Raw genomic sequence first — 16,554 nt, forward strand, 5'->3', positions numbered from 1 at the left:
ATGTGTATGTAAATTTCCTCCGGTCGTCCCTGGCGACGGGGGTGAAGAGCGTGCTTGGTGCTCTCGGGCGGGAGAGGGAAGCGCGTATGATAGTCGCTGACACACACATCAAAGAGCCGGAGAGTCTGGGAAAGTTTTAAGAGTGAAGCTGTTGTTTGGTTGCACGGTGTCTCATTTCACATAGCCTCGGGGCAAGCGGAGAGGGTGGGGGGGGGGGGGACGTGAGATAAGGAGGAGGGGGTGACAGATATTGCCGTCAGTGCCGTGCACCCTGGCCTAGTCAGAACACTTTAGTCATCGCTAAAGACGGGAAAAGAGGAGTCTCTCTCTTTCTTCTTGTGTTCTTTTTGTCTTTTCTATAGCCCTATCTGGCTGCCTGCCACTTATAGTAGGAAATGAGGCCCACATGGAATCAGTGCCCGCTGTACGAACGCCTGCAATTCACAAAGCTCTATACATCCCTCGCCCCGTACGTGTTCATTTTTGGTCATTTAATAATGCTTTCTGCTTCCAATGAGGGGACATTCACACAAAATCTGTTCTTTTTTTGCACTCTTATTTTAATTGTTGGTCTATCTAAACATGCGCTGGATGGATGTTTTTCCACATGAACAGAGCGTTTGTAAGTCTTAACTGTTCCATTAGGCAGTCGATTGAACTGAACATGTTGCATTTAGAAATACAAGATGGATTATTATGTTACTATATTATTAATTATATTACGCATTTCATGGATTGCATGAACTGATATGCTGTTTGTCTTGAATGTAATTCTTCGGATATCAAAGTCGCATTGGATAAGTGTCTCCCAAGAGCATAAATGTTTATTATATAATATTAAAATATACAATTGATAGCTAAGTGCCTTTTAAGGTGTTGGTGACAAATAATTAGCAGTTGGTACTGTAAACACGTTAGTGATGCTTGCCCCGCCCACTGATTCTTCTGATTGGTCCACTGTCCTAAAAATTGACCTTGAAGAGGAACTTCTTTTAAGTTGACTGTGTGTTATAATATTCTAGCACAAAAAAAAACAGCAGAAAAAACAGTGAGACATCCATCTAGTACAAACTGTTAAAAAGCAGTTCAGTTAAACACACAAAATGCTAAGAGTGTAGTACTCTCCGCTCTGTCACTTCACCACTTTTTAAATCCTTTTCACAGAATTCCCCACAAAATCAGTCAAAAAAGCTTTAAAACGTCTGTCAGTTTCATCTGGACATATGAACACTTTTTTTTTTATCCCCAAATGAAATCTGTCTCTTTTTTTCTCTCTCTCTAACTAGAGTAGTGTGAGAATAAAACATTCATTCACTCTTAATCTTCATCCAGCCTCTCTCTCTCTCTCGCTCTGTCTCGATCTCACACACTCTTGTCCTGAGCTCTTTAATGATGTTCAATTTTTTCTGTCATGCCAAGACGACATGTGTTAGAATACTCAAGCTCTTTGTCGGGCTGGATTGTGACTGTTTTTTCTGTGACCGTTGCAAATGCTCCTCAAATCCCTGTTGGGGTGCAGGGAGTAAACACTGCCTCATTGTCGGGTCTCTCGGAAAAACGCTGCTACTGTTTATTATGAGCCATAAAATTTGTGGTCTGTTCCTTTATTCAGAAAAAGAGAGAGAGACTGGGGTGGGGGGGGGGGAGTAAGATGAGATCATGTTTTTGTTATTATCATCATGTGCTTGCGGGGAAAAATGTCTATCTGCGCCTGGATTAGTCGAGTGGGTGACATCATTGTTTTTGTTTAATTTCTCATGAGAAAGTGAATGCGCACCCCTCTTTTCCTTCAGTCGGACTCTCAAAACGGTTGTCATGCAGCGGGTGTCACGGAGATAAAGCAGGCCGGGATCACATCAATGAGTGTGTTCTGCGAAGGTTAAGATTCTGCCGCTTACACACACTTCCGTTTGTCGCTCTCCCGCCGTTCAGGGAACTCAACTCATCGGCCAAACACACCAATGAAGAGAGTCCTAAAAAAAAAAAGAGTAAAAGTCTCGAATAAGATTGACCGCACAAACGTTTTTTTTTTTTTTTGTTTTTGTTTTTGAACATTGAGGTTAATATCTGATAACTGGCTGATATTAAAATTTGGTCCAAATAAATGTAAAAACTAAACACTAATGCTAAAATCAGTCGAGTTACAGTAACTTCTACAGGTGAATTTAGGCATGTTCACAATAATATAATGTACAGTATGAAAAATGCTAATGGCTGAAGATTACATTAAACGTGTAAAAGATTTACTTAAAGCAAGCATTACTTGATTGCAAAGGCAATTAAAAAAATAGTTGAAATGAGCATTATACACAACATTATAATGTAGAGAATGATAAAACCTTAATTTACTTAAATCATGATTTCTAAAGTAAATCTTCAAAAACATTATTCAATAAAACTTCATTGTAACCTTATGACCTCGGAGTCATTACACTTCACCAGGTGTGTGGTTCGAAATTTGGAGGGCCTTCTTTCGCACCTGGAAGGATTAATGACATCATTGCTCAAATGCTTCATGACATCATCATTTGGATGTAGGGATGTTAAATGGATTATAGAATTGTATTTATATGCATGCAGGGGTTCATTTGTGTGATTTCAGGCATTGGAAAGCTGTAAATAAAATGGGTGGGATGAGACAGATGGCGTAGATGAAAGATCCAAGATCTGTCTCTCCTATCTGACACCATTCCTTCTTTTTCTTAGATTTTTGCTTCCTCGTTTGGTTCCTTCATCATCTGTCTTTTTAGCTTTGTTTTGGAGTTTTGTTTTTGGATGCTTCATAAAGAAAACATGACTTGAATAACTACGGGCAAAGCTCACCCATCAAAAGCAGCACTTGATGAGTAAAACAAATGATGTCATATCCAGGTGTTTTCCCCCCCTATTTTAACTCCCACTCAGAGTTCATGGACTATGGCAATTTCTGACAAAAGAAAGAAAAAACGTTTCCAAAATAATATCCCACTCCAGCTGCTTTTCAACTGAATAACAGAGACCTTAGGACACTAGATTAGACCTAATACAGAGAGACTTTCATGTCTACATTTTTTTTTTCATCTATTTCAATGAGTGACGGTAAACACGATTTGACGACAAATAAAACTATTTATTTGCAAAAGACTTTCAGCAAACAGTACGGTCACATTCATTCACATGACAATCCTCAGCGGAAAACCTCCTTTTCCGCATCTTTCATGTTCTAATATTGTTTTTATTTTTTCGCGAAAGGAAATTGAGTTTATACGCCTAGTGAAAAGTGTGTTTTCAAGTGGAAATCCACTATTGTTAGGGGTTTCCTCTGAGAGGACCGTTATAATCCCGAGAGAATTCCATTAAATATTTTTACCCCAAATTGGAAAAATAAACCACTATCTGTGCTCGTATTTTGATTTATGTGAAGTCATGGATTGCCAAGACGCCACAACTAGATCTCTGATGTCTCAGTGACCTCTGTATTTGGGTAAGTGTGTGTGTGTGTTGTCGGGATGTGACGCCAGAGCATGTAATGTTAACACGTTAGCATACACAGCAGAAACTACGAGGCAATCCCAAAAGGCTGAGACACAGCCTTACTCTGTGTGTGTGCGCGCGCTGTATCAGGCAGGTCAGCGACACGGTTTGTGGCAGATGGTCCAAATATGCTTACAGATCTCCCTCTGGGAGTTTAGATAGGGTCGTGGATTGATCTAGTAGACTGTGTATCAGGATATGTCATCACATGTTTGCGTTTCTCTCTCTCTCAGGCACCTGAACAGTGAACACGCCCTGGATGATCGCAGTACGGCCCAGTGCAGGGTCCAGATGCAGGTCGTTCAACAGCTGGAGATACAGGTGGGATGCGCGCACAAACGCAAAATCAACATTTCTCGAAAAATCTTGCAAACGCTGTTCAAGCTGCCTGACTTTTCTTTTTTCTTTTCCTGTTTTTATTTACATTTATGCATTTGCCACATGCTTTATCATTTTTTTAAAGAGTTTAGTCTGAACGTTTTTGCCTCGTAATTATGTTACAGGTAATTGAGTCATAAGTGTCAACTTTAGAGGATCAAGGCCTGAATTTGTGTTCACCAATACGGTTAATAGATGCCGAAATTTGGTCTTCCAGAAGTCCCCTGTAATATTTCACATACAGAACTTCACACTTTCCCAGCTGGCATGATTTTCTGCCCATTACATGTCACATAAGTTGATAGAGATCACTGAAGCTTGTAATAAGAAGAGTGATGTAGAGTGCGGGTGCGAGAGAGGAGGCCAGAATATCTGCCTTTGATGGATCCCAATTAGAGAGTTTCCCAGCACTTCTCTCGTCCCTCCTGCCGCGGACTCTCGGCAAGCACCGTGGGCTGCCTGTCGCTCGCATATACGTGGTGTCATCTCTAATGAGAGAGCTGATAAGGAGAAGGGTGGACATGGGAAGTGCTAGAGACTTCCTCTGCCCGCGGACACCCTCTGTGTGCCTCTCCAGTCTTCTAATGTCGGCCTTAGTGCCAATTGCAGACGTTTTTCTAATCAGCTCAGTGGTTTTGTTGTTTTTTCTTTCAGTAAGACAGCACAATTAATCAGAAAAATTACTAAGATTACAGTTGAGGTTGTCCTGCTGCTTATTAATAAAATGACAAATCAATTATCAGAAATATATTGTTATTATTGAATGTAAATTAAAAAAAATATTCAATTCTATAAGAAAAAATAATTCAGTAAATTAAATAAATTAATAACATTTTAAATTAACAAAATGAAACCAAATCACTTGTCCTAATTAAAATAAAAAATAATAAAAAAAATTAAATAAAATAAAAAAAGAAATAAAACGTAAATGTTGCGTAAATATAATTATTCTTAAGTGTGAATGAAGTGTTTGCAAATGTCCAGAACTCTCAGGATATTTTTTAAACTTTTTTGTACTTCTACTCTTTGCTACAAATCTGAGAAGAATTTTGAGGGATTTTCAATGAAAGGGAATATTCAAACATGTCATTTCAGCAGTCTATAACTCTGAAATGCACTATGTTTAGTGGTGAACAATGTTTTATTGTCCGTGTGAGTAATTTGTTTGGACGCAGAGACTGTCAGAAGAGCGTCTAGTGACATTTAGGATTGACACTGACAGGACTTCGGTCAAGCACATTAGGTCGCATTAAAGAAACCTTTAGCTATAGGGAAACTGCTCGAAGTCAAGCACACGCCAAACTAAAATGCAGGTCAAGTAACCTTACCGTGCCTGCAGCGGTTGAATTCCTCTGCTTTTGGAGCTGTAAATCAACAACCTTTAAAAAAAGAAAAGCATGTCTCCTGGACGGGCTTACATTGAGATGGGCACTTCAGGCCCTCCAGCTTTACGTGGCAGAACTACTTCCCATCATCATAGCCAGTCAAACAGACCTAGTAATTGGTCAGCTTCCCTTTTCTTTCCACGCCACCTCCCCTTCATGTTCTCCTTCTCGTCCCATTCCCAAAAATAAACCCCTCACAACAAAGCTCTTTCAAAAAATACTGCCCTGCCAGGCACGCGGGCAGCGAGCTCACTTTGTGGCCCACAAACAGCGTTTAAACACGTGTCCAGATCGATGCAGGGGTGATGAGAAGTGACAAGAGAGTCAGTCCATGTCCAAGCGTATTTCCTCTCATGTCTACCTCCGTCCTGTCACCTACTCTGCCCCCAACTCCCCTACCGCCCCAATGCCAACCCAGACAAACCAGAACCACCCTTCGCCAACCTGCTGTCTCTCCCGGCTCACCAGCTCAGATTTTCCACTGTTTTATTACCCCGCTGACCAGCATGTAGCAGTCCCTCATTAAACACACATATCAGCTAATGGGTGAATAAACAGCCCAGATCTGTGGATGACTCCAGCAACACTAGGCACAGCCGCAAAGCATAAGCACAACACAGCAACACTCATCCACCTTTTAGGATGATTTTTACAGTATTTAAAAACAGCCAGTATTAGGTTGTGGAGTTTGCTAAGACAACCATCAATATTATTGTTGCTCATATAGGGGCTTTTTTCTTTGACAACAGAGGAACGACCCAGAATAGCCTACCAACCAGCAACCACTCAAAAAACCTTAGCGACTACTGAGAAACCCTAGCAACCTTCAATAAATCCTTAGCAACCATCTCTAACACCCCCATAAGCTCCCAGAACATTCAGTAACAACCTAGGAACATCCTAGTAACCACCCAAACACCTTACCAACCATCTAGTACATACCTGAAATAGCCTAGCAACCACACACCAATGGCCAGCAACCATTCATAGCACCTCAGAAACCCCATAGGAACTACCCAGAACACCCTATGCCACCTAGAAAACCCCTAGTAATCAACCAGAACACCCTGGCAACCAACCAGAACATCCTGCAACCACATAGCAATTCTCTAGTAACAACCCAAAATAGCCTATCAACCAATCAGAACACCCTAGCAATCATCCAGAAACCATAACACCATCCTAGTAACTACCCATAACACCCTAGAACCCACAAAGCATTGTTCTAGTAACAACCCAGAATACCCTAGAAATCATCGGTAATGCTTCCTTTTACAGTCTTGTTACCTATGTACATACTATGTACTTATTGTAGTAATTATCATTACTGGGTAATAACTAGGTACTAACCCTGAACCTACTCCTAAACCTACCCCTAACCCATGTTCTTACCTTATATCAGCCAGTACTTTCTAGGTAAGTACACTGTAAGTACTGTACTGTAAAAGGAAGCGGTACCAAATCATCCAGAAACCATAGCAACGTCCTAGTAACCACCCATAACACCCTAGACCCCACAAAGTATTGCTCTAGTAACCACCCAGAATAGCTTGACATCATGTCAATGACGTTTGCATGACAGTAATGTTCTTCAAACGAAAATGATTCTAATTTAAGTCGCTCCATCCTCTCTTATGTACAGATTTTTTTTTTTTTTTTGTCTGTGTGAAAAAATTGTACGGTGCCACTCTTGGAGCATTTTGAGGCAGTGCGTCGCCCCTTGATTAAGAGGGGCCGGCTGCCTCCACATTTCCTCTAAATGGCGGTTAGGAATGTCAAACGAGGGCGAGTGTGGTTACAGGGCAAGTGTCTCTGAAAGAGACGCAGCAATCGAGAGAAAGAGGAAGAGAGGGAAGGAGGACGGTGAGAGAGCTGTTTTCTCCCGGAGGTATCAAGAGCTGTGAAACGGCATGTCAACATCCCCGTGAGCTGACTCAGTTAACAGGCAGAATGCAAAATTATCCTCGCAAGAGAATATCTCGAGTCACTCCCTCCTCCTCTCAGCGGCGCCTACGAGAGCGGCACGCACTATGACGACACGCGGTTTTTAATGTGCTGTATTGGCATGAAAAATAATTGTACACTTGCGCTGCCAAAGCTTTAGTAGCTGCATATAACGAAAACAGTGTGAAACAAAAAAACATCTATAATTGAAATAAATTAGACAATATTTTGTTTTATTTAAAAGTTAAGAAATCTAGTTTTTAATGCTATTGAAAAGTAAAGATAAAAGGATAGCATTAAATTATATGTTTTGTTTTATGTTTATATTTAATTTTTATATAGCAAATACATTTTTATTGAATAATATTTTAAAATATTTACATTATTTTATATTCTTATTTATTATACTATATTGATCAATAATGCAATTGCTATGTCAGGCTGGTTGGATGTTTTGATTATCGTTGTCTCTGCATATTGAACTGGACACATGGAAAAGTGTAAACCTTTGCGGATTTGGTCTGTCTCTTTTTTTCTAATGTGTGTGTATGTGTGTTTTGTCTAGCTGGCCAAAGAGAGCGAGCGTTTGCAGGCCATGATGACCCACCTGCATATGCGTCCATCAGAGCCAAAGCCTTTCAACCAACCTGTGAGTTCATAATCTTTACTTCTACTATCCTCTATCTTACACACTGTAAAAAAATATTGTTGGTTTAACTTAAAAAATCAAGTAAACTGGTTGCCTTAAAATGTTAAGTTCATTGAACTGGACAATGTGAGTTAATACAATGAAGGAGATTGATTTAATCATCAGAAACTCAAAATAATAAGTTATCTGAACTAAATAAATTATTTAAGTTGATTTGACAAAGGAAAATATGTGATTACAAATCTTGAAAATATATATTTTTTTACAGTGCATCCTCTGATAACCTGTCTTTTGATTTTCTCTCTGTATATTTTTGTATATAAAGTTCTGTTCAGTGCACAGATTAGTGAATCAACTCTGTGAGGCACTAAAGAGCGCTCTCTGTTGGAGAAAGGAGGAAGTTCTGTATTCATTTTGCTGTCTTCACTCTCTGTGTGTGTGTGTGCTTGGATTGTTTTCCTGGAGAGCAGCTAAGCTCTATAGTCTAATTGCAGACCCCATACTTGTATACATACTAATACCTGTTCATCTTATTCTTGCACTTTACGAAAGGAAGAAATCATTTACCCTTGCGAGCCGTTAAGCACCTTCAACTCAAGTGTAATGATTCCTACAGATTGAGTTTTCTTTTTAGAAGCCACAGCTTGCCTGCTTTCCTTCGATCCACTTTAGAAGAGTGTTTGTGTACTTAAAGATGCTTGTCACGGTGTAAAAGAAAGTGAGTGTTTTGGGCTGGACTTACCAGATATTGCAGATCGCTGCTTTATACACGGGCATCACAAAGCATTTCCCCTCAAGCCACCAGCTGGCTGTGCAATTATTAGGAATCTAATGAATATTTCATGCCGAGATTGATGAGGAGTCTTATTAAAATATGAAGATGTTGAAATTAATTGTCAATTAGAAGTAGAGTGTCTTAATTTCAGGGGATATAAATGAAGGCGGAGGGCGAAAGTAGGCCGCGTCTCCTGTTTGGAGACAAATTCTCTGGATCAGCTGCCATTAGACGGTAATGGGAAACAGCGACCGGGCCGGGCCGAGTGACCTATAAGAGAACGAGTGAGAGAGAGAGAGAGAGAGAGAGAATGAAAAAAATGATAATTGTGAGTGTGATCAAGAGAAAGAATTAGCATTAAGTGGTAAGGGTGAGCATTAGGGTGGAGCTTAGCACAAGCTCAAACCCGCGCGTGGCATTGACCGCTATTAAGATCGTTGGGTGTTTGGCAAAGCAAACTGGCGTGGCTCCAGAGTTAATTAAGTACCTGTTAAACCATTTTGCTCCCCTAATTACTGGAGATGGGCCAGGTTGGCTCCTGTGGCAATGAGAATAGAGAGAAAAGAGGGCTGGCGCTGTTTAATTCGCCATATTAGCTTCAACCCTGCTACGCCCGCCCCTCCTCTCGCTCGCTCTATCTCTCGCTGCTCACACGTGCACATGATGGTTTTAATTAGAGCAAAACAAGCAAGCCCGAAAAAGACTCCCTGAGCGATGGGGAAAGCTGTTTCCTAGTGCTCCGTACCCGCCAAAGCTAATTGGGCAGAGCAGGGCCACGATGAGGGCGGGTAACCGCAAGCCTTGTTTGTTGCCAGATTGTTGTTTTACCCCCTCCTACCATGTATCGCTTTGTTTTGCTCCTCTTGTGTGGCTTTAATTGCAGACATTGTGTCACCGAGGAGCCTCGTTTGTGCCTGCATGTGTCTGAGTAACACGATTTGCGGGGTGCTTTGTTTGAATTTTACCGGGTGAACAGGATCATCTTATAATGAGTCATTGTGCCAACTGCTTTTGGCATGGATGTGCTGGCATGGATCGCAGGATGTGCTTCTCACAGCGGGAGACCAATGACAATTTGATGATGATTATATTTCCTGGTTTGTAATTGCAACGCTGGAGATTACTGTACAGCATGGAGATGATGCGAATTCGAATCAAGGCTGCGTGGAGACTTAACGGGACATTTATGTTTTTGCACTGTCATTGTTTTGTGGTATATGTATGAATGTGTTTTTATAAACAACAAAAATGCAAGTAAACAACATTACATATATGTTGAATACAATATCGTATTAACTCTTTCCAAAAATAAAACACACTTTTACATTTTTAATGCAAATTTTCTTTTAAACAGTTACCTGCATAATACACACAGAGAAGCTTATTTTGTTAAATCTGACACAATTGCATATGTACTATAAAAAGTATCATATATTTGAATATTTATAGTTTAATATTTATAACATTCATTAAAAATATCAAATAAATATTAGTAATTTTATATCTCATTTGATATCATTAGTTTCATTAAACGTTGGGGTCTGTAGTGGTATTTTTTTTTAAAAAAATAAGCAAGGAAGCATCAGTTTGATCAAAACTGACTGTAAAGACAATTATAATAATGCAAACATATTTTTATATCAAATAAATGCTGTTTTAAATGCTTTTAAAACTTTCTATTCATCAAATAAAACATATTAAGCTGCTCAACTGTTTTCGACAATAATAATACATGTTTCTTGAACGCCAAATCATCATTTGAATGATTACTGAAGGATCTTGTGACACTGAAAAGTGGAGTAATTCAGCTTTGCTATCAGAGGAATAAATTACATTTTGAAGTGTATTAAAATAGAAGACTCTTATTTAACATTTTAATTATATTTTACAATATTACTGTTTTACTGTATGTTCGATCAGATAAATGCAGTCTTGGTTAGCATAAGAATTTTTTTTTTTTTTTTTTTTACATTTTAAAAAATAGTACCAACCCCAAACTTTTGAATGGTAGTAGACTGTAAATCTTACTGTAACTTATGTTAGCTAATGCTAACCATACAAGTAGTGTATGACCTACTACTATATAACAACTAATTGTCATGTAAATAAAGTTCCTATTTTGTTTCTTCTTGTCTAGCTGAACCTGGCCTCTAGCATGTCGCTGTCAAAAAGAGAAAGTGAGGGGTTTCCTGAGGGCTTGCCTCATCCCCCCACCTCTGCCGCAACTCCCATCACCCCCATGAGGCAGGGACCCTCCGTCATCAGCTCATCCAGTCTGCACGGAGTCGGACCCATCCGTCGGCGCAACTCCGACAAGTTCTGCACCCCCATCGCTTCGGGTCAGTGTCCCGACCGCACAAATACAGCCCATCACACTCTACGCATCGACTTCTACAACACTGCAATATATATGAAATAATCATGGCTGATTTTGTCTGTTACAGAACTTGCACAGAATTGCGAATTCTACAAAAACGCTGACGTCAGGCCTCCGTTCACCTACGCCTCCCTCATACGACACGTAAGTCAGCCTGATGTTGGAGATCTGGACTCTGCTCTCTGTGCTCCAGTGCACTTTAGCAGAGTTCAACGGTGTGTGCTGGTAACTAAGGATTTATGCACATCTCTTAGCTCGGTGTCAGTCATGCTGAAACGCGTGGCACTATCCATAATGCACTGCCTGCCCGTCTGGAAACAGTCCATCAGCTAATGTCTCGCTAATAACAGCCATTTGAATCGGCTCTTGAATCACCTCTTGACACCTGCTCACTCTCTCTCTTCCGTTCTCTCTTCACTTTATTCACCAGGCCATTCTGGAAGCCCCTGACCGACAGCTGACTCTAAACGAGATCTACAACTGGTTTACACGAATGTTCGCCTATTTCAGGAGAAACACAGCAACATGGAAGGTAATGTCCCATCAGATGAATAGTTGATGCATTTTGCCCCATGGACATCTATAATACTTAGAGATATGCTAGCATTCCTATTCATCACAATGGCAATCAACAAGTGTTGTTTTGCACCAAAACCCTTCCAAAGTAACCATGAAGCCAGTGATTTGTTGTTTTTACCTTTATTTTATTTATTTAATAGTAAAAAATTATAAAGTATTGAAACATTTGATAATCTTGCCATTTCATCTGAACAGGCCTTTATACCTCAAATCTTAAGAAACGATCAATGTTTAGAAGAGCTTGCTTGCCTATGCTTACCTCGTGGCAATGACTCACAGACATAAAAACAGAGCAACGGACAATCTTTTGTTCAACATCACCCAAACAACAATAAATCCTTCCTCCGTCCCAATGGGTACAGCGGGTACAACAGAGATACCGCCTTCTGTAGAGCTCCAATAACAGTGAGGTTATTAATGACGCCTGGCATCACCCAGACAGCCATGTTATGAGCCGGCCATTCCCAGATCTGTTTTTTTGGTCTCCTGATGTGCTCTCCTCATTGTTTTGATTGTGTTATGTGGCGTCGGCCTGCCTACTGGTGTTTAATCGAGTCCATTCGACCTCATTTTCTTTGCACTTTGTACTAAAAAGAGGCAAAAGACTCCCTAAAAAACTGGAAATTCAATCAGTCTTTGCATAGCCAATGGCTGCCTGCTCTTTCTTTGTATATGCATGTGCCAACTAAATTTCTGTATTATCAGTGTATGAGCACGTAGCATTGTTACTCTTATCAGACCGTTTAATTTAGGCTAGTTGATTAGCATGCGCCCTGCTGGTCCGGAGCCAGTTGTGTATCAGCTCCACATCTCCTCACTAGCTCTGACATGCCACAGTCCACCGGAGCCCACCACAGGAGTGCAGCTCTCCCCTGCTGTGAACTAGCTGCTGTCATACTCCTCCCTCCACCTGTGTGTGTGTGTGTGTGTGCGTTCCACCCCAAGCTTTCATGTCCAATCAGCTGCTTTAATCTCACGACGCTCGGTTTCATGCCACCGGTGGAGGGCAGAGCCGATACTAGGCATCAATGAATGCATGTTTGGGTGTTGAGTCTGCATATTTTAATCTCTTAATAGTATAAAGTGAACTCTATTTCTTTGTTTTCCATTTATCTGCCTCATTGGTTTGGACAAAGTAAAGCAAATTTAAACAACAGAAGTTGAACCAAAGTGCTGTAAAAATTGAGACTAAAACTTAAGCCTGATAGGAAAAATTCATTATAGTGAAATATTAAACAATTATTTAAAAATGAAAAACATATTTTTAAAATTATAAATTAATAATTTGTTATTATTAAAAATGTCATAATAGTAAATGTATATGGTTACACATGGTTATTGAGTAAGAGATTATATTATTATAATCTTTGTTACTTATTCAATAACCATGTTTTAACTTATGTAAATTTGCTTTTAAGAAATGTTAATGATTAATTGTGAGAATAATAATATTAATAGGAACTATTATTCAGTAACCATATATTTAACCTTCCTAAACTTAACTTTTATGGAATTTTAATAATAATAACTCAACCATTTTTTTTTTATTATCTAAGCAAACCTTTATGAAACTGTAATGATAATATTTATAAAATTATAATAATAGTTTTTTAGGGAACACTTTATTTTACAGTGTACTTACCATAGTAATAACAGTAAATTATGCATAATTACATGCAACTAATCTTCAACCTAATCCTACCCTAAACCTATAGAAAGTGCATGTAGATAATTAATATTACTTAGTACTTAAATGTTAAATACACTGTAACAATGACACCTTAAAGTGTAACCATGTTTTACTTGTACATTATTAATGTTTAATTTATCTAAACTCCTTTATGGAACTTTAATAATAATAATTATTATAACAATATAACTGTTTCTCATGTTTAACTTATCTAAACTTACATTTATGGAACTTTAATAATAATAATTATTATAACAATATAACTCTTTCTCATGTTTAACTTATCTAAACTTACATTTATGAAACAAAGTCTCTCTTTCTCTCTCTCTCTCTCTCTCTCTCTCTCTCTCTCTCTCTCTCTCTCTCTCTCTCTCTCTCTCTCTCTCTCTCTCTCTCTCTCTCTCTCTCTCTCTCTCTCTCTCTCTGTCCAAAGTGAAAAGCAGAGTGGTCATTAAAGGCCTGGGACGACCTTGTAACCGTCCCATTTAGCTGGCCATCTCCTCCTCACCCTGCTTAACCATTAGTTCACCCCTCATAAAAGATGTGCTAATACATCCCTCCTTTCCCGGCACCTCCTTTCCCCCTGTGGACTTGGAGCTTGCCAAGGTGCTGTCAGGCCGAAGAGAGGAAACGGACACCGCGTAGAGTAGATCTCTTCCTGTCAGTCTGTCTCCTCATTAGCCATTCACGTGGCCTACAGCCTGGAGCCTGGAGCCTGGGCTGAGGAGGTGCTGCCCCACATTCAGACAACACTGGCCCAAGGCTCATTTGTGTGCCTGAGCCTCTGGAGGGGAGGAAGTAGGCAGAGAAACGGAGAAGGTGAGGTTAGAGAGGGACCCAAGGCAGCTGAGGGCACAGACAGAACAGCGAGCTAATAGTCTTGAACCGCAACGGCACCCATGAGCAGTTAGTGAGCTTAGCCAGTGAGAGTTGAGGGGAAGGAGGTGAAAGGGGCAGGAATATCTTTAACAACTCATTTCACTTTTATGAAATTTAACAATTAATGGATCCGTCTACTTTTCCTCCTCCACCAAAGCCAGTTTCTTTTTTTCTCCTACTGTACCTTCTCTCTCTCTCTCTCTTCTATTTTAATAACTGCATGTTCTCACTCGTCTTCCTCTCTTGCTAGTCATTTGGCCCGGTATTAAATATAGAAATGGAGATGCATGTTCTCCGGTGCTCTTAATGGCCATCTATATTTCATGAAAAGTCAGGTCCGGAGAGCAGGGGGAAGTTATTGATCAGTTAGAGGGCTGCTCTTATTCACAAGATTCTTCAAAACTGCTGCTGTTTGTGTAAAATGACTTGAACAATGAAGGGCTGATTCTTGTGATGGCAAAGCAATTTTCAGCATCATTACTCCAGTCCACAGTGTCACATGATAATTCAGAAATGATTCTAATTTGGTGCTCAAGAAACATTTTATTATATTATCAATGTTGAAAATTGTATACAGTACACGTGGAGATATTACAGTGCAGTGTCTGTCTTTTCCCCATTGCTTTATGTAGTTTAAAGTGGGAAATGTTTGTAACCCACACTGATCATTTATCTATGCCTTATTCTTGTAAAGAATATTAAAGTCAGATTTTTTTTTTTCTCATACCCTCATTCTCAGTGGAGGATTTATCCTGCTGTCTGCACGACTAACTTTTCTGGTACACTTTTGTACTTCCTTTTGTATGAGGCTACAAGTGTCTATGGCCTTGGTGTCCATGATAGACTGTGTGTGTGTTTTTTAAGCCCCCTGTGTCTGAGATTTTCTTTCTTAATGCACATTCCTGATCCAATGAGTTTTTTCAAAAAAGTTTTTTTTTCTCACTATTGAAAAATCTGAATATCATGTTTCACTCTGAAATTGCATTGCAAATGCCATTTTAAGCTATACAGCTTGTACTGTACGTTGCTGTTCATTTCTTGGCCGAGATGGTGAAGTAGTGACCATGTCGCTCCTCTTCATGTGGGCACAGTCACCAAAGGAACAGAGACCCGTTTGACATACGCATCACGCGTGCCATCTTTCTAATATAGCTGCCACCCCTCCAGTCACTCATGCGCTCTCACTCACACACACACACACACAGAGCCAGGCGGGCATTTTGTTTATGTCTGCAGAGGCTGACCCCCTTTAAATTGCTGCTAATGTTTTAACTGGGAGAATTAGTCTTTCATCACGGATGGGAATGCAAATAAAATCGGTGAGGTGGCAGGCTGAAATTGGGGTCATAGTCATTTGCAAAACTAAGCATCATCGCTCCTGCGCGGGGAAATTTATTCAAAGAAGGGAGGCCTCGCCTGATTATGGCACTTGTAATTATGGTTAGGAGTGATTCCGGCATCAGCAGTCCCTCCCTCATGGATTCGGGGGGAAAAGAGTGCGTCGGAAAAAATACACAGGATTTAATTATACACGAATTATTAAAATTGGTAATGAAATTGGGCATGAACAAACTACAAATAGCAGATGAAAAGGAAGGGACCTCCCTTGGGGGTGTTATTCTAGATAGTGGCTGATTAGTGAAATTTAAAATAAAAAAGCAGGGGGTGGGTTTGCTGATGGTGGTGGGGGGATAGGGCGCATCGTTTCTTGTTTTTTTTTTTTTTTGCGTTCAAAGATGGAGTTTTTTTTTTTTTTTTTTTCAAACTCCCACTGTTATGATGGTGTGGCACCACATTGTCACTTCCCCTTGGTAGAATGTGCACTTAATTGGTTGTGTGTGTCTGAAAGACGGTGCGGGCGGGGGAACAGGGTTCGAGATGGAGAGATACGCTCAGTCGACATGTCCCCGTCTGAGCCGTACAATCTTTTGTGCTCATCATCACGTGCGCTCTTTTAATTAGAAAGCAGGTATAAGATTTATGCCATTATTAAAGGCTGTTTATATCAGGCCTCGCTATAATTGCATTTTCAGCAATGACAGCGACGCGGTCGCGATTCTGCTTCAGATACCTATGGTGTAGAATCATGGTTGGAACGGGAAACTAACTACTGCTTTTTGCTCTGTCGTCTTCTCTGTATGTCCCGTCACCATTACCTAGAATGCTGTGCGCCATAACCTGAGTCTGCACAAGTGCTTTGTGCGGGTCGAGAACGTCAAGGGTGCTGTTTGGACCGTGGACGAAGTGGAATACCAAAAGAGGAGACCACCAAAGATGACCGGGTATGTGAAAAGGGATAGTTCACCCAAGAGTGGAAATTCTGTCAGTGTTTATAACTCTTGTGTTGTTACAAACTACTATGGCCTTTTATGAATTTCCAGGGCA

The 16,554-nt window shown here is 40.1% G+C and overlaps 1 protein-coding gene across 5 annotated transcripts in view; it reads left to right on the forward strand.

Annotated features, from left to right (window-relative positions):
- Positions 1-16,554, forward strand: part of foxp4 (forkhead box P4) — a 133,282-nt gene that overhangs the window by 105,157 nt on the left and 11,571 nt on the right. For all 5 annotated transcript variants that reach the window (XM_039673576.2, XM_039673575.2, XM_039673579.2 and 2 more), the window contains 6 exons: positions 3,747-3,834; positions 7,786-7,869; positions 10,782-10,983; positions 11,089-11,165; positions 11,452-11,553; positions 16,330-16,451. In XM_039673576.2, coding sequence (XP_039529510.1) covers positions 3,747-3,834; positions 7,786-7,869; positions 10,782-10,983; positions 11,089-11,165; positions 11,452-11,553; positions 16,330-16,451 — 675 coding nt within the window. The remainder of the gene's footprint in view (positions 1-3,746; positions 3,835-7,785; positions 7,870-10,781; positions 10,984-11,088; positions 11,166-11,451; positions 11,554-16,329; positions 16,452-16,554) is intronic.

The sequence above is a fragment of the Pimephales promelas genome, chromosome 21, assembly GCF_988280905.1.
Source record: "Pimephales promelas chromosome 21, fPimPro1.hap1.1, whole genome shotgun sequence".
Classification (NCBI taxonomy): Eukaryota; Metazoa; Chordata; class Actinopteri; order Cypriniformes; family Leuciscidae; genus Pimephales; species Pimephales promelas.